Consider the following 19,794-nt stretch of genomic DNA (forward strand, 5'->3'; position numbering starts at 1 on the left):
CCAGCAGCCATTGAATCAGGCAAGGCGAGCTCCAACGGCCAAGGATATCGTTACGAACTGTGGGAATGCCAAGGCCAGCCGGGTAGCCAGATGTGCAATAGTGCCAAGCAAGGACATGACAGGCATCCACAGGACAGGGCCCTTCTTTTGCTCAGATTTCACATGCAACACTTTCCGGGGGAGGAGGTCTGTGTAGCGATAGGTCCGGGATTGTCCCTCCTCGGATCATCCAATTAGACCCTCGAACGAAAATCTCTCATCCTGAGCGTCATCTGACTTGCTTGCGTTGGACACACCGCATGTTCCCCGTGCTTTTAAGATGGGGGTTCTAGCTTTACCATTTTCTCCCTTTTCCATGTCACTCCCTCCCTGCTCGCTAGTTCCTTTTTCCGGGCATGATTCTAGTCCCCAATCTGGTTGCGAGGGCCGTTGATGATCAGCGCCGCAACCCACCCAAGGTCGCCATCATACTGGCCATCCTTGTGTCTATCCTGATACTGCTCACACCCATCATCTTTGGCGCCAGAGGCGTCAGGCGCTTCTTTTCCCATCGAACTATGCACGACTCCCCTGAAAGGAATCTGTGTCTCACCCCAGAGGCACTTAACTTGATGCCAGTGAAGAAGTATCGTGGCACCAAAACTGATGTTTCAAGGACTGGTGGGAACTACTCCCCGGGGCAGCCTGACAGTCTGCAGAGCTGCTCTATCTGCACCGAGGACTTTGGAAGGGGTGTAGAGTTCCGCCCCTTGCCCTGTGGCCATAGATTCCATCCTGCCTGTATTGATCCATGGCTATTGCAGCGCTCTTTGACCTGCCCTCTCTGGTGCGTGCACCGAACCATGTTGACCACCAAATACTTATCCTCTATAGTCGCCTCAACGTTGCAACCGGTCTCATCGCCACCACCCGTCCCGAATCACCCGCTGAGCCACGCCGAGTCCTCTTCCTCACTGACCTGTGGGTGCACCGACGCCCGAGACTAAGAGTTAAGTTCCCACTTCCCACCGCGCCAATATACAGCCTAATGGATCGATAGGTTACCCAAGAGCTGCCTCCCCTCCAGGCCATCCCGAGCACCCGATCCATGGGGCCAGGCACCGCGATCCAGCCACGACCCTTTCGACCAGGGCTGCCATCGATTTCGGAGGTTTTGAATCAGATGGGACCTGCGAGGTAGTATACGATGAAGAACAGAACTCGGTGGAGTTGAATATTGTGAAAGAGCTGGTCATGGGGAACTTGGGGACAAGAAAGCTAGAGGGTATAGTGCTTCTTGAGCCGGGCAAGACGAAGGCACAGCCAATGTTAGCATCTACAAGCGGGAAAGAGAAATATGGCACGTTCTCTGAAAACAAAAATATCTCCAGAGCTAATGAAAAAGTCATTTTGAGCGGCCTCTTGAACCTTGTCCTCATGTGTTTGTGTCAGCGCTGTCGAGGTAGAGGCATCAACTTTGATGGGCCAGATACCAGTGCTTTGGGTGTACCACCCGAGTCACGCTTGAGCCAGACTCTTCTCTCCTCGCCCAGACAGAGAGATAACTCCATGCAGCGGCTTCTTCGGTATCGTACTCGATGTAGGTGGGATCTCCAAGGCGTGTAAGATTATACTCGATAGACGTAGTGTGTATCTATCAATCCTCAGGTTTTCAAATTAGGGCCGCTGTGATGCCCAACTAGCCATGCTGTGACAAAACAGGGCAATGGCCGTGAGTGGTCCCTCGTGACAAGGTAGTGGGCGAAGGGGATTGCTTTTAAATAGCGTCGGCATCGAGGTAGAGGTACTTGTATAACTTTGACGGTCATGCGTCATCTAGCAGTCAGTCTTCACTGCGCCACACTCTCCTCGGCGACAGTGAGGGATTTTCCCCAGGTCTCTACTTCCAGGAGAAGCTTGCCCCTACTTTAAATGCCAAGCTATTCATCATTGCAACACTGTTGTTCATATCCAGTCGATTTCAGCTGTGTTCAAAGGCCAAGGTCATGGACTTCTGCACTGACGACGCCAACCAGCTCGCCGACGATGACGGTGAGGCGGATATATGCCTGCCATCAAATGAAGCGTCCACTGAAGTCTTTTTGAACATTCACCGGTAAGTCACACACGGATATGAGGAAAAGTAGTGCTTTAACAGATATGGAGTTCAGTATCAGGCGGTTGTTTCTTGCCTCTATTGGTAGGCTCAGAATCTCCATGAATCCCGAGGAAAAGTTGCTAACCCGTGGACAGACGACTCGTACACAATCGACAGCTTTCGCGCCCCCAAGCTGAATGTTCTGCTGGTCAGGCCTTTGGTAGATCGCCTTTACGATCCCAACGACATCTCCATCAGTAAGACATCCTGGATAGCTGAGAAACTCATAGACCAGATCTAACTTGCCTGCCTCAGTCTACTGTCTTCTCGCCAACAGGGTTCACTTTTTACGTGAGCAGTCCGACCTGGCACATCAAAGCGTCAATGCAACTCGGGCTACGCTGTGTGAGCTGGTGGCAACTCAAATTCTCCGCCGTTTCCATGAAGCCAATCCAGGCCAGATAGGGCTTCTCGTGTTAGCACGTATCCTTGTCGAGGGCTTTGATCCCTTCCAAGGGGCTCCCAGCGATCTCGAAGAGGAATGGAGGCACATGCAGTGGCCCGTCCAGGAACGTGGCGGCCATGAGATGAAGCTCACGGCTCTTGAACTCGCCATCGTTTCGGAAAGCAAGTTCTTCATCAGCTCGGCCGCGTGCCATCGCGTCGTCAATGCCATTAATCGAGGCCAAATCACATACACACCCTTGTCATTTGTCGACATCCTCCCTGATCACTATAAGCATTTGCCCATCTCCATCTATAACCCCAAACAAGCTCGCTTGCTTGACCATCATCGGCTAATTGTTCCTCGCACCCGAGTCGTCATCGAATTGGCCCAGTTTCTGGTTCTCTTGACACTTTATATCTTTACTATGGTCAACAGACACCAGGGTTTTACTCTGTGGGAGCTGGCCTTTTCCATCTATACCACCGGTTGGGTCTTGCAAGAATTTGCTGCCATCATCGAACATGGCTGGGAATTACACTCTCAAAGCCTATGGTCTTTCCTTGACGCCAGCTTTATTTTCATATTTGGTATCTATTTCATTATGAGGATATATGATCTGGGAAATGGCACTCTCGCTGACGGGTTCGGCCTTCATGTCCTCTGCATTGCAGCTCCGATTCTGCTCTCACGGGTTGCTTTCAACATTATGCCCGAAAACGTCGTCTTTATTTCTCTGCACACCGTAATGAAAGACTTCACACTACTCACCTTCTTAGCCTTTTGGTGTTTTACCGGTTTCCTACTGGCCCTGCAATGGCTTACAACCACGGATCAACTCGAAGACGACAAGACGCCCGGGTGGTTTACTGTAACCAAATGGCTCCTATGGATCTGGTTTGGTCTTGATGGCACAGGCATCGGAGAGTCTGCCAACTTTCACATCATCCTAGGTCCTGTTCTCATGGTTGCCTTTGCCTTCCTTGGAAACACGTTCTTCTTGACCATCCTGGTGGCGATGTTGACGAACACCTTTGGTCGAATCGTGGCCAACGAGAGCGCCGAGATCAGATTCCACAGAACAGTGCTGATCTTTGAGAGCGTCAAAAGCGACTCCATCTTTTCGTACCCTCCCCCATTGAATATCCTCGCCTTGATCACGGTTCTCCCGCTCAAATTCGTTGTTTCCAGCCGACGCTTTCACACCATCAACGTCTTCTTGATACGGGTTATCAATGCTCCAATTCTACTTCTCATCAGCATACTTGAACGAAGAATGCAGGTTTCGAAGCCTCGAAACAAAAAGTCGTGGTTTGGATGGCAGTTTACTGGATTTTCACCTCATGGTGATGTCCAAGCTGTGTTTAAGGCGAATCCGCCTTCCTACATGTCCGATAAGATCAACCAGCTCGATCCATTGGATGATATTCCTGTTTTGGAGGCCGATGTTGTTGCCACATCCCAGGCCGAGGTATCACAGGCGAGATTGCGGAGGGCGACGATGAGAGATGGGTGATCATCTATTACGCCTACCAGATTATATCTCTAACCTTGATTCTTCGAATCAATAAGGCTAGATGGTGCCCTTAGTACTTTCAGAAAGAAGCGCTCCATTGAGGAAACACAATAACGTTATCAATAGTGACACTGGGGACTACGTGTGTCCAATAATCAGAAAGGCGGTACCTATATATACTACGCGAATCTGACATGCATTTCTTTCAACAAATCGACAAGTGGGTAAGCTGAGATTACTACTATTAATGGTTATTATGACACGTCTCAAGGGGGGCATAAGCTGAGATTATCAACTCTCTCATTTGCGGATTTACCCACAAAAGCTCCGATTCGCGTCTTGGTGTAAGCCGAAGTCCGTGTTTCTACGTCACACTCGGTGTTGATCCGCCGCTCGGTAATCCGAGTTACCAGTTCCACCGCTGATGCTGAGTGAGTTGATCAGCAAAGTAGCAATGCCTACGGATCATACAGCTTATCAACTAGACCGGAAAGAGAAAGTGATTCGAATTGTTTATGCACTGCGGACTTGGCAGCTGACACGGAGGTATCGGCACATATCCGATCCGAAACAAGCGCGGAACATCGCTTGTCAATGTGTTGTTGTGACAGTTGAGATACAAGTGTGACGCTGTTGTAAGACCTAAAGTGAGGGTATAAATAATGCGATGCCCCCGTTCCACATGTCAATTATTTGCCAGCCAGCTTAACGTGTCAACCTCATCCGCCTCGTAATTCATCCAAAATGTCTAACCAAGGATACCTCGATCAGCCTGACCTGCATGTCCGGGCACCATGGCGTTCAGCACTCTTGACCTTCCCCGGTAACCTCAAGGGAGCTCTGAAAGCAGCACACGAGGATCCCTCAAAGACTATGTTTGGTGTTGGACAAGGTATCCCAAGCCCTTTTGTGACAAAGGTACCATTACCTAATCTACTGGGAGATACTATGCAGTTGCTGACAACCTGGTTAGGTGATTGCCTCCACAAGGCCCGACTTTATCTGGCTTGATGTCGAGCACGGCATGTATGACCGACTTGCCCTTCACGAGTATGAAATCCTGGCGGCACATGAAGGTTTCTTCTCACCCATCTTAGTTGCATCCATGCAGTCCAACATCACTCAGAGGGAAAGACCATGGCCATTGTCCGAGTGCCCAAGCACGACGAGGTCAGTCTGACGACGGCTCTCGATGCAGGTGCATCGGGTATTGTGATACCTTGCTGCGAGAGTGCAGAAGAAGTCGAAAAGATCATCAAAACTATCTATTACCGTCAGTCAAATCTTTGAGCAGGACCGGAAGAATAGTCGCGCAATACTTACATCTAACAGCACCCGTTGGTCGGCGCTCTTTCAGCCCTTGGGTGTTTACTCCCGGCATCTCCGATACCTCGCTATACGAGGAGGATTCGTTCAATATGAAGACTGCGAACCGCCACATTGCCGTGATTGCACAGATTGAAAGCGTGAAGGGTGTCAAGAACGCCCGTGAGATCGCTGCTGTCGAAGGCGTATCAGCCATGCTGTTTGGACCTGGCGATTTCTCAGCAGACGCCGGTATCCCACTGAAGCTAGGCGGCGAGCCTCATCCTACGCTGGCTACTGCTATGGGGGAGTGGGCAGCTGCTGGACGCGAGAATGGCATACCTCTTGTTGGGTGAGTTTGATTGCATGATTCTTGATATTGTTGTTAATCTACTTCTAGTGCTGCGATGGGCCCTGGCATGGTGCCGAGCTTGATAGAGCAGGGGTTCCGAGCTATTGTTGTATCAATGGATGTTTGGGGTCTCGCCAACATGATCCACGGCCAGGTTGAACAGGGGAGAAAGGACGCTCAAGAGTTAGGCAAGCCGTCTGCGAAGGAGCAAAGCAACGGGGTTGACGGTGAGGGCAAATAGGGTGATGGAGGCCCATCTCTAAAACGACATGGAATTTACCATTCGGTCACTGGGCTTCTACGCACCAAATAGATATTAGGTTTGTATCATCGCTTAAGTCTATCCACAATGCCTATCTAGATGAGGCTAGAAAGACTCCGTCTATCAAGGCCAAACTGATACCTCACTTCTCGGGCTAGAGAATGCCGCAATCACGTTTAAAATCATCCAGCCACTGCGGACTATCCGCCGCAGTTTGATTCCAAGGATCGTCACTAAGCCGCGTAAGCATTACTAGTTTGTACAAGAAAAGAATTGGGACTCACTCATTAAACAGCAAGCAACGAGCTTGATGCCTCAGTTCCTCGTCGGATGGAACGTGGCAGTTGGGGTTGTTGGGTGACATTGTTGCCGTCACCCATCTCGCGAGCTCGCGCTTCAGCCATCGGTGGTGATTCGAGTCGTTCAGGATAAATATACCCGTCTTTAACCAGGCAGGTCGGAGACTTGAGTCGCCCTCGCTCGGTCCCGTCCCTGGTGTACCCGGGCTTTCCCCAGACCCAGTAGAAACGGGCCACTCAGTGGTTGGGGCTGCCGGTAGAGGTGATTTGACACTTCTTAGTGATGTTTGTGGTGCAGTTGAATGGCCTAGCCAGGGTTCAACGAGGTCTGTTGAGCTGGTTTGGCCGTTTGGAAGACCGCCATGTTGCATGCCAGTGTCCGCATTGTTCAAACCCAATAAGCCGGTATTTGTCCAGTTTCTCGGCCCCAGGTCGTTTGAAAGTAGATCGAGCACCTGGCGGTCATTCGCCATCCAGGAGGGTAGAGAGCTTGATCCGCTCTGGGGAACGCTGCTCCACAAGTCATCCTTCAAAAGCAGGTTTGCCCGTCGACGAAAGTCATGAAGCCAGTCAGTCGACTTGCTGATCAGCGTAACCAACCAGTTTGCCACAAAGTCAGGAGTTGACCCCATGTCATCCTCCATGAGAGTGATAATTCTGCAAGCTTCTTTCTGCAACTCGTGGTCTTGCACAACCAAGATTCCGGCGGCACGTTTCGCATGGACAAATGCGTGCAGGTGGGATTCGAGTGGACATGTCTCGAACAGTGCATTTTTGCCTTTGATCTTCATGACGGATAACCTACTCTCGGCTCGTGAGCGTATAGGTCCGAAACGGGCTTGTTGAGTGATATCAGGCGAGGATAGAATGAGGTCTCTCAGCCACGAGAAGCCACCGTGCATATCCGGATTCTCCTCTGGAAACATGACTTCAGAGGCAAAGATAATGCGACATGCCTCGAGCTGCAGCCTTTTGTTGTTGGGCATGTCTCCTGTCGAGTCGTAATGGCTCTGTATAAAGTAGGCCAGCTCGATGGTGAGTAGCTCGTACGCGCTCCGTGGAGAGTCTGGAGGTTTGCCGCTGGCTTCGAAAGGAAACGGGGTTCCCCTTTCAAAGTCGATCAAGTCTAGCGTTATCTGTCAGCGCTGCTCTTTGACCACCCTCTAGGCGATACTCACAAGGTGGCATAGCATTTTCCAGTGTCTCCAGGATCGATTCGTTGAATCCCCAGTTCCCAGACCAGTCTGCCATGGTGCAACCCAGTTTGAAATGATTCGACAGATGATCCACCCGGTCCAGCCAAGTCTCCAACTCTGCCTTGCAGAACCCGCACCGAGATTTAATCTCTGGCTTCTCGGCCTTCCACAGCTTCAGGGAGAGGTCGATCAGTCCGGCGTTGTGGACTAGTCTCAGGTGCTGTTTAAGATGGTCTTTCCTACTGAAAGACCGTTCCTGGCAGGCTGCGGGATTGTGAGTGGCGAGGTGAGTTTCGCTAGGATCAACTTCACCGCAGAACACGCAGTAAGTCTGATCGCTTTCTGGATTCACGGCAGTAGGTCCATGAGGAGAGCAGACCCATCTTTCGAGTGGTAAATGCAGCGAGTTCTCGTGCCGTTGCCAGTCATACTTTGTCCGAAAGGTTTCGGTGCAAAAGGTGCATTGGAAGGCGTGTCGAGGGATGGCCAGAGATGTCTTCTGTGTTCGTCTCTTGCGATATGAACGGCCTCTACTGAGAGATGAAGATGCACTTATCGAGCCCTTGGAGGATCGCGAGTCGGTCGAGGCACTGGATGTGGCAAAGCTGCTCGCTGAGGATGCATGGCGGCGTCTGTGGGTTGATCCTTCATCGCTGGAGCCAGTGTGTCTCCGAGTCACTGAGAGTTGGAGTTAGAATGGTTATTGCAATATGCTCGCTTATACTTACATGATGGCAATGCGTCTCTGGAAGCCATCGCCCGGGCAATAGCAGAAGCGGCAGCTGGTTCATTCTCGGGAGGTGAATCAACCCATCGCTGCAGAGGATCCATGTTCCGATAAGAAGTGTTGCTTCGAGGTATTGGCGTTCCAGCTCTTCTCGAAGTTTGAGCCGACCCAGATCGACCCCTCGAGGATGCACGAGCACTCCCATCCGCGGCTCGACGCCTCCGGGCGTTGGCCAGCCAGTTGGTGACTTGAGTCCGGCTCAAGCCGGTTTGGCACTGCAGCATAGTCTTTTCCTCCTCGCTGGGGTAAGGGTGCTCGCTGTGCTCAGAGAACCATCGTTTGAGAACACGGGCCGACTCGCGAGTGAAGCGATGGCCAATTTTAGGTGGGAGGGAAGGGTTCCTTGGCGATGCGATTGCGTCGGCGACAGCAGCACTGGATCCGGAGTTTACGGAGTCGACAGAGATGTTGTGAAGATGTCCTGTTTTCGATGGACCAGAGCTAGCTTGGCTTGGGTCGCTATTGGATACAGGATCATTGTGTAGGCGTTGGTCGAAGACATCGTTGATGTTTTCTTCGGAAGCAGAATGGGCCAGAGATGCAGACCACAGCTCGTCTATCGAGGTGTTGAAGAAGTCCGGGTGCGCTGGCTGGAAAGACGAATCATGGCTATCAAAACCTACTTCGCCAAGTGGAAAGGTCAAAGCATCAAGATCCATCAAAGCACCAGGATCAAGATGCAGGTCTGAGGCCAAGGATTCGTCGCCGGGATCGGCGGCAAGGGTTCGGTGATGCGCATTAGCCATGCCGACGCCGGAGGAGGAGTCGGGGGGTCGTCCAAAAGCTAGCAAGGATAATTCAGAGGGCAGATAAAGGTTTAAAGACGGTCTAGAAGCTGTATAGAATAACTTGGAAGCCGTGGATGTCGTATCAGCGGGTGAGTTGTCGAGTTCAAGATGGCTCGCTCACCACGAGGCACCCCCACTTGAGATTGGATGCGCTCCATTTTTGTCAATGTCATTCACGCCTTGTGACGCTAACCGAGGACGGATTGGAGATGGCATCACCTGGACTAGCGCTGAGGCTAGGATGGATTGAGTCAGTCACGATAACAGCTTGAATGATTGCATCAAGGGGATGAAGCAATAGATAGAAATGAGTAAGTGACCGCAAGAGCTTCCGTCCAAGATATCAGTACCTATCAAGCCTCTAGTTCAACCCAAACTGGTTAAGAGGTGAATTGTAAAACCTCATCGTGATAACATCCTTGGCAACACCCTCCAGCTCTCTCATCCCGGCATCAACTGCCTGCAACGTTTCCGGCTTAAGAGCCAGGTCTCTGTTGTCAAGTTTGGCCTTGTCATCCCTCTCCCCAATCTTTTCAAGCACATCCTTGCGCCACTACAAGAAATGCTCAGTCAGTGCATAAAACTCCAACCGAGAGGATCACATACCTGGTAGCTCATGGTTGCCATTCGGCCTCGTGTCATCTTTGACCAACCCTGCAGCTGATCGATTTCGGAGGCAATTTCGTTGAATGGAAACTTGGAGCGGTGCTGCTGTGTCTTTCCCAAGCGATTCATGATGGGGTCGTGACAAATGTCGGACCACTGGCGTGAGAAATCGTTGAACACACTGACATATGCACGGAGAGTGATGGCGGCTTGTGATGCGACCTAGAATTAGATATGTCAGCCAAGATCAAGCCGGGTGCTAACAAAAGCCTCACTGTTCGCTTAAGATCGCCCAAGCTGTAGTTACCAAGGCGCTTCCCCTCTCCGCTCCTTGTGTCAGCCATCTCCAGGAAAGGGTTGACCATGTACGTAGTCATGGCGTGGATGGCGGCGACAGCTGCCTTGAAGAAGCGACATAGCGCCATAACTTGGCCCTTGATGTGAGCAATCAGCTCGGCAGACCGAATGAGAATAGTCTTGATCTCCTCCTATGACAACCTCTGGTTAGTTTCTGGATCCCGTCAGGCAAGGTGTAGATGTGCCTACCAGACTCATCTTGTTGTTCTGGGCAAGCTCGCCCAATTCCGCAATGACCTCTGTGATTCTGGATAGCTGCTCACCGATCTTATCATGCGTCTCGCTGTAAAGCTCGTGGGACTGGAAAAGATACTTCTGCTTCGTTGCCAAACGACACTTTGCTGACTCCAGGACGGCCTGTGCTTGGACAGATTTGGCATCAGTTCTGGAGATGATTGATCGTAGATCTTGACTCGTGCCCATTACAGGCCCCTGTTGGGATTGATCATCAGTACCTGGTCATTATTTGGAGTGCTTGTGTCCCGATAACTACCACTTACACCTCCTACACCCGACCCAGGCAGGGCCCGGCCGATGGCTGCCAGCTTTTGAACAGAGAGGTATGTCGCCTTGTAGGAAAGCTGCAGAGAGTACACGTTTATTCCCGTATAGACGCCTCCAGGCCCCAGTAGGTTTGCAATCTGCATTCTGCAGTCAGCTTGTGTCCTCACTGTCCTGGTCGCAACTCACGTTGATCGCGTTATCAAGTGCCGAGAGTAGCTGCTGGCTAGGCTCTTCGCGTGTCGCAGGATACTGAAATGAATTCTTCGCTTCAGATAGCATCTGTTTGGCAAAAGAAAGGCTCTCGGGTGACCGCATGTCACCGCCGTTCACCACAGCATTGATGAGCTCAAAGTAGACTATGTTCCTCTTGACTTCGGCGTAGGCGGGGTCAGTGTAGAGAAGTTGCCTTTTTCGCACATATTCAGTCGGTGCGCCTCGTCTGTCAGGCAAGAGGTTCTGGCTGTAGGATTCGAGAAGTTGGCCAAAAGAGGTCGAGACGAAATCAGCCAACTCTCTTACGACCTGCTGGCCCAGAATATCGTTTCTATCAAAACAATTAGTCTATGAAAGAGAAAATTTGGCTGGCGTCTTACCCAGGTGGGCAAATCTCAGCTGCATTCTTGAAAGCCGCAAAGGCAGAGCCGACTTGTTTCCCAAATTTCTCTGTTGCATTTCTTTGTGCGTCCGAAGTGTTCGCCTGGGGACTGAATCTGAGCTGATCCATTGCAGTATCCCACTCTTCGTTCTTCATCCTCGATTGCATCTGAAGGCAGCCCGCATGAAAGGCCATGGTGTGGTTCAACCACCTCTCCAGAGCCTCATCAATCTCTTTAATGTTGGAATAAGCCCCGTCGATATACTTTTTGAGCTCATCGACTCTGGACTTAAGCATCCTGCCGGCCAACTCTGGATCTACAGCTTCAGTGTTAGAGCTATGAAACGTGTCGTACATGGTGCCCGGTCACTTACCTTCCATAAACCTCACAACGTCCTCGGCCTGCAATCATATCAGCGCCTTACATCTCTCAGTAGTAACGTTACGTTTATCATACCATAAAATCGAAATTCATGGTGCCATGCCTAACACCAGGCATGTTTTCGTGAAATAGCATCATCGCTCGATCACCGAGTTCGCCGCACCGGTCCAAGTTACTGGCAAGCTGCTCTTTACTATCCCATAGTTAGTGCTGACTTCAAAAGGCTCGATCAAGAGACTAGCGTCAAACTCTCAAACTTTCCGACCGGCTGGTTGGGCCCGTAACCGTGCGTCATGTCGCACCTTGCAGCAGCGAAACAAGCTGCAATTGACTGTATCAGGACTGGCATCGGATGGAGAAGTTCTTCCCAGTTATACTGATGGATAATCGAGTGTTTGATCTGGTCCGTGATTTCCTCCAGTCTTTTTTCATTGGCATTGTCATTTTCGAATTGGGCCTGGAGAGCCTTTGTATGTTGCTGTTCGACGTTCATGGTGATGGTCAGAGTGAAGTTGATGAAAGGAACTGTTGGAAACTTGAAAAGAGGGGCCTTTTTTGGTACCACTGAGTGCGACTTGTCCTCGCATTATATTGCTCCTTCCATCACCGCCATCATTTCTCTCCTGAGACACGGCGTAGCGCTAGCTGAAGGCTTCCCATCCAGCTTGGGTCTCCGCTTCACATAGTTGGACTCTTTCAGCTCGTACCACACTCCATGGCCAGGTCTAGGCCATCTACTATTGTAAAATCAAGTTAATCTCACTCGGACGGCGTTCCGGCTGATGCACGATCCGCTCCGGCGGAAAGTTTAGCTCACACACTATTGATGAATGGCGCATCTTTATCGGCCAGCGATCTACAACCTAATCAAGCCATTCCAGCCCAGTCCAAATTGCGCCAACCCTACTCTGTGCGGTCTACTCACTGGAAGTAGTGTCACCTTCACCAAAGAATACGTTCGTGAGCGCTCTCTTTCCTGCGCTTGCTTAAACACGCGCTGTTTTCCTTCCCCAGGAACTTATCAAGCCCCATATTCCAGCTGCTCTACTCCAGAATGTAGGACAGGGTCCCATCGCAGACGACAACAACTCTTCACCAGCCCATATCGAGAGTTTTCCAAGACCAAAAATTGACATCAGCCCAACAGGCATGATGCGAGCAAAGGACATGGCCAACCCAGTGGATGACCATGGTATCATACATCAGGAAGCGGGAGGGTCTTGAGGGACCGGAGAGTCTCGTTTGACGGTGCTTTGGCGCCTGGGCCGAAGTCAACGGTTAAAACGCCCCGCGGTGGCACCAAAGCATCATGCATATGGGCCTCGACATTGCGAGATCCAAATACATACACGTCAGGGTACAGGTGGAATGCTGGAAACACCCGCAGTACTTCTCCATCTTGTACCTCTTGAGGCTGTCCCGATGTGAGATTCTCCATGATGGTTAGGGCGGACAGCCATGCATTGATCAAGGCAGAAACCCTCTGTGTTGCAGTATAACTTTCGGCGATGATAGGAAACGTCTTCCAGGGGCCGAGCTCCACATGCTGGAGCAGGCATTCAACCTGGCTTTTCTCTTTTGACATGCATTTAGCGCCCAGTTCAATCCATGCGCGCGCGCTCGAATCCCATATGGCGAGCCGGGAACGAGTAATGCCTCGCCGCAATTCGGCCTGACCCAACGTCCTGAGAGCTACGATGGTCTCCCAGGTGCTCGTGGCCTCTTCGGCATCCGAACCGAACGCTATAACGCAAGCGAGGAGATGCAAATGAACGACAGCTCCGCCGTGGCTCAGATAGAGCTTGCTGGCGTTCGTCTCTTCGATGAACGCGCTACGTATCGAGGGCCCATATCCGTAGGAGAATCCAGGCGCAGCCGATCTGGAGATTTCCGAAACACGCCGTTTATAGGCAGAGAGTAAATTCGGAGTTTCAGGACACATGTCCTTAAACAGTGCCGCGAGGTCCCTGGCAGTCGTATATATTTGGTACTCCAGACTCTCATCCTCCTACATTGAGGTGTCTTGGTTAGTGAGGGCGGCGCCAAAGCCGAGGTTTGCGGCTGCAACTTACAATCGCCTTTTTCGAAGCAGCCCGCTCCTTAGCCGCCCTCAGCCGATTGATGATTCCACTGGACTCCGCCATGAGGGCTGAAGACGTTGTTGGGGTGGGCCACTGGGTGCAAGGTCTGGGGCAAGTTCGTAAGAAGAGATGTATCGAGACACACAAGGCATGAGACGATACGCGATACTTAAGCTCAGGTAGGTTGAACGTTTTGATGTCCAGGCAGCGAGGCATTCTTCTCTCAACCCCGCATGAATCACGCTTCTGTGCGTGCGGCTGAACGCTCTTGGCTTCTCGGCTCCCGCGCTCGCCCAAAGTGCAAAAGCTGGCCACTCAGCAACAAGAGGAAGATGTTCAGTCCTCATAAGTACCATCCAACGCCACACAACATGCAAGGTTGCTTTTCAGCCAGGTTCAAGACAAAGAGGCCAGATGTGCGATGGTGATAAAGACCTCGGCGATTGCCATGGGCCGACCAACGTAAAAGTCCGGGTGCACGATATGCCCACAAGATAATAGATGTATAACAAAGACATAGGATACTCGAGATCTAATAAAAAGACTCATATAATTGTAGGTCATGCAACAAAACCACCCGCTACTTGCCAAACAATTTGTTTATGCGCCCTTGGGCAAACATACACCCTAAAGACCAAATAAAAGAAAAAGCCCCACGCACATTTTTCAATCCTTCTTTACATAACCAATTCAGAAGTCTTGTTCATTGCCCACTTCGGGAAAGTTCTGGTCTTCCCGGCTGAAGTAATCCTGCGGGTTCCCATCAATGATGTCCTCGACTCTCTCGCCTAGGTTAAGATGAGAATCATTATTGGACAACAACCAATCATCCCAAGAATCATTGATCAAGGAGGTAAATGAAGGGGTCGGCGGCATCGGATTGTCTGCGGTACCCGATGTTGATGAGTATGCCATGGAGCCGGGACCAGTCGAGGTCTCGAGCAATGAGACGCCGACTTCTGGCTCCAGGCACCGCTGCTGGCCAACTCTCAAATCAGCAGAGAGGGGATTCATAAGCCACAATTGGACATGGCCTGTCGGCGGTTTGGAGGGAACTCCAGTGTTGGTGGCAGGAGCTTGTTGTGCCTTCTCCCTCGGTCGAGTGTCAAGTCTCATCTCTTTGTCCATCAAAGTTGCCTGGCCAGGATCATTTTGCTCAACAGCAAAAGCTGCAGCCGGAAAGTCGGCCGTGTTTGGGTAGAGGCTCTCATAGATCTTTCTCCAGCTCCAAAACGCCTTCTTCTCTCGTTGCCCATCTTCAGGTGGACGGCGTTCGTTGGCCGTGGTTGTCCAAGCCGTCCCCGCCCATCCATCATACTGCTCCTTGCTCATCAGAGTCCATTCGGCCCACTGCTTCTTCTTTTCAGGCCAAGGTTTCTCCTGGCAAGAGCCATGCTTCTCCTTCAGGCTTTCCAGATCGATCTTGCTGACCAAAGGAAATTTCTTCTTGCACCGCAGGCACAGATACTTGTGTGAGTGCACCCTAGATAAATGCTCGCTAAAAGGTTTCGCATATTAGCAGATGCAGTGGAAAACTTGATGAAGAACAGCACTTACTTGAGTTTGTCTATTGCTTTAAAGGTCTGGTCTTTCCTGCAGATAGGGAGACCAACCTCCTCACCATCGTCAACGCATTTATCGGCATGAGCACGAATGGGGCAGCGAAGCTTGAGATCAAGTTGCTTTGTCATTGTCGTGGGGCGTTTTGAGTCGTTCGGGGAAGAAGGGCCGTCCATCACTTCCTTTCGCTCAGAAGTTCTCTGGGGTGAAATGGGGTTGTTTGGGAGTGTTTGTCCACAATCAAAAGGTCGATAAGTCTAAAGGCAGATAAAGGCAGCAATTATCTGTCCAAACTTCTGTTGAATCGAGCCTTGATATTTCCGATACGGCTGTCGGATCGTTGCTGATGATAGCCGACTGCGTCGGAGGCCAGAGAATAATAATCTCCGCTGGTTTGTGGGAAATAGACCAAGTTCTCCAAAAGAACTCCGGGATCTACCTCCTTTGCCAACGAACGCTGAAACACAAACCCCAGAACTGTTGTATCGTTCTCTGGGTCGTTGTTGAGCAGACGCTGGATTTGGTATGGTTGCCCCTTATTCCCTGAGCCGGCAGTCCGAGCGGTGTCTGTTTGAACCTGTTGACGTCAAACATACGATCTGTAGAGACGACGATGATATGCGAGCAAAAGGGCGAGGTTGCTTGGATGGGTACCTACCTCAGTGGACATGGGATTCTCAAGCCTTAGCGGAGCGGGAGTGGATTGTTGACCTTTGCGCTGTGGGATGGAAAGTGACGGTAATGAGGTCGGATGAGAGCGCTGGGTCATGAAGAATTTCTGAGCGGAAAAGGTTGTAGTTAAATGAAAGGAAATCATCGCAGCGACGTAAACTGATTTCACCTAAATACGCTGTTGCGATAACATCTCTGCGATCTTTTTGAGGTGACAGGGGGGGTGGGATGCAGGCTGTGGCGTCCCAACTGTGCTCTCGCGGACCAATAATTGTCCAATAAGAACAAGTCTTGGGTGGTTTTATGGTGATCCTGACCGCTTCTAGACAACCCCAAGAGAATGGGAACGTATGATGTGAGTAAGGGAGGATACAAAGGTATTCAAGCGGCGCTATCGATGAACCCATTGTCATCGAAGACTATGAGAATGGGATTTCGTTCCTGACACTGTTCTTTAAAAACTAAAAGAAAGGTCAGAGGAAATGAGGTCGACTCCCTTCAGACTTTTTACCTCTTTGTCTCTCATCTTAAGTCAGGTACGTGGATGAATGGGGAAATGGTAGCCGAGTTATCTTGCTTTCTTTCAAGGTGGTCGTTGCTAGTGCCAGAGATCGCCGAGCATTATTCCCAGTTCCACATCAAACAGCCAAACTCAGATATAAGGGAATAGTAATTATTACTTCATAGCAAGTTAAAGATAATTTCTATCAAGATTTGTCGTAGAGGCTTGTAAACTTGCGGAGGTTCTGCGGGACAAGTCAACGCCAGTGGCAAGATATCCTCCTTACTTGATCCTATTTCCAGATCTCCTCAACCATTTTAAACCCATCCAATTTTCCTCCGTCTAAATCGCGCCAGTGACCATCAATGAGCATACAGTGATTGAAATTCTCCGTGAGTCACTTTCGAGGGCTCGGAAGTGGCGGCGCGTTCCCGCCGCGACGAGATGCCGCTTGCCCAGCACCCCTCATCCTAAGCCTTAGGATACACGAACAGGCACGCGAAATTATCGCGACTCATCATCGTGAGGCGCGTTTTTCTTCTCTTTCTCTCCTCTCTCACTACCTCCGTCTCTCTTTCTTTCGACTCTCCCCAGTCTCGCCTCTCTCAGAGCGCAGCCGCATCGTGATACGATACTCAGCTCGTGTGCGAGCCTTGATCTCTATTGTTGCACTTTTCATTTCACCTCTAGTCAACATGCCACCTCCAGCCGTCAATAACGGCATGATCTCTGAACTCCTCCAGACAGGCAAGTTCAGCGACTGCACCATCGCCTGCCAGGGAAAGGAGTTTAAGCTTCACAAAGTCGTCGTCTGTGCCCAGTCTCCCGTCATCGCCACGGCTTTGGAGAAGGCTTCAAAGGTGTGTTATCGCTGACGGTGTTTCCTTCGAAGCACCAGCGCAGTTTGCTCACTTTGTCTTCAGGAGTCACGGAGCAGCTCGCTGCACATCACAGGCTTCGACCTTGCTACAGTCGAATGCATGGTTGACTTCCTCTATCACGAGGACTACGTCATAAACGGAGATGTCCTCTGCATGGCCAACACGTCTGAGTGGGCGCCTCCTCCAAACATGAAAGGTAACAGCCTTTCTCCCGTGCCTCTTGCGTCTCGCGAATCCCGATTCTCATCATTTACAGTCAGCCGATCTGGAAACAGCACGCTCGAAACTCTGCCTCCGGGCCCGTCTCCTCCATCTACTCCTCCCCCGGCTGTGGTGCGCGATAGCCTCCTTTGCCATGTCGAAGTCAACGCAATTGGTCATTACTACAAGCTGCCTAAGCTCTGCGACCGCGCAAACAAGTACATCCAGGACATCATCTCAAGCGACGAGTTCCCCGTCGAAATCTTTCCGTACCTGGCCATTGCCGCCCACAAATCGAGTGAGGACGCCCAGCTCCATGATCTGGTTTTTTCCTTTGCCGCGGAGCACATCCAGATCCTGTTGAACACTACCGGTTTCGAAAAGCTCACGGCCCTGCCTAAGTTCGGTTTGAAGCTGCTCCAAAAGACTGTTGCCAAGCTGCAGGCGAATGAGAATCAGCTTGCGAAGATCCAGGATCAAAGGGCGCAGGATCAAGAGAACATCGACAAACTCCAGCAAAACCTCTCTGGCCTGAAGGAGCGTTTTTCAAACGCATCTACAGAGTATGACCTTGCCACCAAGAAGAACTTGGACTTGGCGCTGGAACGCGACAGTGCTCAACGTGCTCTCGACAAGGAGAGAAAGCAGAAGCTCGCAGCCGTGTCCGGACGCGACCGCATCAGCCAGGATTATGAGTCAGAGAGAACCAGAGCAGCGACTCTGCTGTCCTCGCGAGACAGCCTTCAAAAGGCCCTCGACACTGAAAAGCAGAATTACGCGAAGTTGTGGTCTGAACGCGCCGCACTGCAGCAGCGAATGACGACTCTGACCACCGAACACAACAGTGTCACTGCTCAGAAAAACACAGCCAGAGACGAAGTGACGGCATTGCAAAAGAAGATCGACGACCTCCTGGACACTGTGGACAACCGCGACTATTGCCGCAACTGTGGAAATGATTTCGGCTGCTGGATCGAGGATGTCGACACCAGCTTCATCCTCCGTTGTGACAACTGCAGGTGCCGGCATTACAATTGAGGTTTTCTTGTCTGGCAAGTCAATGAATCATGTATGAGAGATCTAATCCATCGAGGTGGTGCTGGGTCGAAAAGTGTTCTGGAATCTGGGTTGATGTCGCCGTGTGGCACGGGAATCTGCGGGAGGTCATGTGGCGGTTTCACAAGAGGCATCAAGGACGATTGTCGAGTTTGACTTGTCGATTGGAGGCTCTGTTAATAAATGTCTAACTGATCTTGGCAAATCGGCCGCCGTTGCTCGGGTGCCTAACTCGATTTCGTGAAGTTGTGATGCGTGAGGATTGATCCAACTCGACAGGGGTGTCGTTCAGCTGGAGAAGATCCCAGCAGACGGCGCAATGTGGCGCCGATGAGATGTTTTCTTAACGGGAGAGCTGGCGTCTCCACAAGGCTTCTCAGCCAAACCGTCGCAAAAGTGTTAGCACACTATCTGCGCGCTGTGTCAGCCACCATCTGCACTGCAACATGCCAAGAATCACGGCGTGCCCCTTGAATGAGGTTATGAGCCTAATTGAAACGCTGGATCCTGGATATCTTTCAGCCCTGCGAGGATGTGGTTGCTGTGAGATGCACTCTATTTAAGTCCAGTTTTCCCAGTCTCTTGACCTACCTCTCGATCTGATCTTGTCCTCGTTTTATTTGGTGGAATCATCAGCCTAGGCTACGTACGCCATCACCAACTCACTCTTCATCACACTCTCCACCGCCTTAATCGACCTGCCACTTGTCGAAACGCCACCGCGCCTCGATAGATTGATGGCTGAAAAGTCCCCGACCCCAGACGCCAACCCAACGCTTACGCAGCCTCCCGCGCCCGTCATGGCCCCTCCCGAGAAGTCATCCAGCTTCCTCAAGGTCATCGCCTTCTTCGACCTGCTCGTCAAGCTCGCCGCGACAGGCGCCCTGTTCGGCATTCTCGTCATCCTCCTGCGCATCAGCTCTCACCTCGGGGACATCACCAGCGGCGAGACACCAATGGTAGTCAGGATCTCGCAACAATTCGACTCAACGCCCATTCGCGTGGCGGCATCGCAGGAGTCGACGGCGGGTTATTTCCAGGTTGCTTTGACGAATAGCATCAACAATCCGGTTCATTTCAAGGTGGATGAATAAAGGAGGATATGCATGATTGTGGTTGTTTGTTGAAGTGCTGGGTGGATGAAGGAAGAACACGGTCCCAACACCACCGAACACCGGACGGGAAGGTTTACATTAGCGATGCACACAGATACACGAATACCCATGCTTTACAGTCAGCAATTATCGATCATACATGTCTTTTCTACCATGTGTTGACTCATTACTTCCTCGAGACGCGCAATCGTCTTGGCCAACAGCCACAAACGTTTCTCAACGGCTCACCTCGACCACGCATCGGAGGCACCCGTT

At 51.1% G+C, this 19,794-nt stretch overlaps 8 protein-coding genes across 8 annotated transcripts; 5 read left to right on the forward strand and 3 right to left on the reverse strand.

Moving 5' to 3' along the window:
- Positions 1 to 395: 395 nt before the first annotated feature.
- NCS57_00537900 (RING-type domain-containing protein) lies at positions 396 to 1,180 on the forward strand (the record flags this gene model as incomplete). Its single annotated transcript, XM_053055302.1, has 3 exons — positions 396 to 826; positions 874 to 988; positions 1,040 to 1,180. The coding sequence occupies 3 exons, from the start codon at positions 396 to 398 to the stop codon at positions 1,178 to 1,180; spliced, it is 687 nt and encodes a 228-aa protein (XP_052914257.1).
- A 712-nt stretch (positions 1,181 to 1,892) lies between these two features.
- On the forward strand, positions 1,893 to 4,038 carry NCS57_00538000 (uncharacterized protein; the record flags this gene model as incomplete). Its single annotated transcript, XM_053055303.1, has 4 exons — positions 1,893 to 2,095; positions 2,151 to 2,179; positions 2,233 to 2,334; positions 2,393 to 4,038. The coding sequence occupies exons 1-4, from the start codon at positions 1,986 to 1,988 to the stop codon at positions 4,036 to 4,038; spliced, it is 1,887 nt and encodes a 628-aa protein (XP_052914258.1). The 5' UTR covers positions 1,893 to 1,985.
- A 744-nt stretch (positions 4,039 to 4,782) lies between these two features.
- NCS57_00538100 (HpcH-HpaI domain-containing protein) lies at positions 4,783 to 5,936 on the forward strand (the record flags this gene model as incomplete). The annotated part of the gene is made up of 5 exons (XM_053055304.1): positions 4,783 to 4,956; positions 5,012 to 5,088; positions 5,136 to 5,311; positions 5,371 to 5,695; positions 5,744 to 5,936. The coding sequence occupies 5 exons, from the start codon at positions 4,783 to 4,785 to the stop codon at positions 5,934 to 5,936; spliced, it is 945 nt and encodes a 314-aa protein (XP_052914259.1).
- A 175-nt stretch (positions 5,937 to 6,111) lies between these two features.
- NCS57_00538200 (uncharacterized protein) lies at positions 6,112 to 8,985 on the reverse strand (the record flags this gene model as incomplete). Its single annotated transcript, XM_053055305.1, has 4 exons — positions 6,112 to 6,190; positions 6,242 to 7,382; positions 7,435 to 8,130; positions 8,181 to 8,985. 4 exons carry the CDS (start codon positions 8,983 to 8,985, stop codon positions 6,112 to 6,114), a joined length of 2,721 nt encoding a protein of 906 aa, XP_052914260.1.
- Positions 8,986 to 9,388: 403 nt separating this feature from the next.
- Positions 9,389 to 11,964, reverse strand: NCS57_00538300 (uncharacterized protein; the record flags this gene model as incomplete). Its single annotated transcript, XM_053055306.1, has 10 exons — positions 9,389 to 9,580; positions 9,634 to 9,855; positions 9,909 to 10,121; positions 10,180 to 10,422; positions 10,491 to 10,631; positions 10,681 to 11,038; positions 11,088 to 11,406; positions 11,464 to 11,491; positions 11,547 to 11,664; positions 11,729 to 11,964. 10 exons carry the CDS (start codon positions 11,962 to 11,964, stop codon positions 9,389 to 9,391), a joined length of 2,070 nt encoding a protein of 689 aa, XP_052914261.1.
- Positions 11,965 to 14,242: 2,278 nt separating this feature from the next.
- NCS57_00538400 (uncharacterized protein) lies at positions 14,243 to 15,288 on the reverse strand (the record flags this gene model as incomplete). Its single annotated transcript, XM_053055307.1, has 2 exons — positions 14,243 to 15,050; positions 15,110 to 15,288. The coding sequence occupies 2 exons, from the start codon at positions 15,286 to 15,288 to the stop codon at positions 14,243 to 14,245; spliced, it is 987 nt and encodes a 328-aa protein (XP_052914262.1).
- A 1,693-nt stretch (positions 15,289 to 16,981) lies between these two features.
- Positions 16,982 to 18,406, forward strand: NCS57_00538500 (BTB domain-containing protein; the record flags this gene model as incomplete). Its single annotated transcript, XM_053055308.1, has 2 exons — positions 16,982 to 17,146; positions 17,210 to 18,406. The coding sequence occupies 2 exons, from the start codon at positions 16,982 to 16,984 to the stop codon at positions 18,404 to 18,406; spliced, it is 1,362 nt and encodes a 453-aa protein (XP_052914263.1).
- A 755-nt stretch (positions 18,407 to 19,161) lies between these two features.
- On the forward strand, positions 19,162 to 19,518 carry NCS57_00538600 (uncharacterized protein; the record flags this gene model as incomplete). The annotated part of the gene is made up of 1 exon (XM_053055309.1): positions 19,162 to 19,518. One exon carries the CDS (start codon positions 19,162 to 19,164, stop codon positions 19,516 to 19,518), a length of 357 nt encoding a protein of 118 aa, XP_052914264.1.
- Positions 19,519 to 19,794: the final 276 nt, after the last annotated feature.

Source organism: Fusarium keratoplasticum, chromosome 4 (assembly GCF_025433545.1).
Source record: "Fusarium keratoplasticum isolate Fu6.1 chromosome 4, whole genome shotgun sequence".
NCBI lineage: Eukaryota > Fungi > Ascomycota > Sordariomycetes > Hypocreales > Nectriaceae > Fusarium > Fusarium keratoplasticum.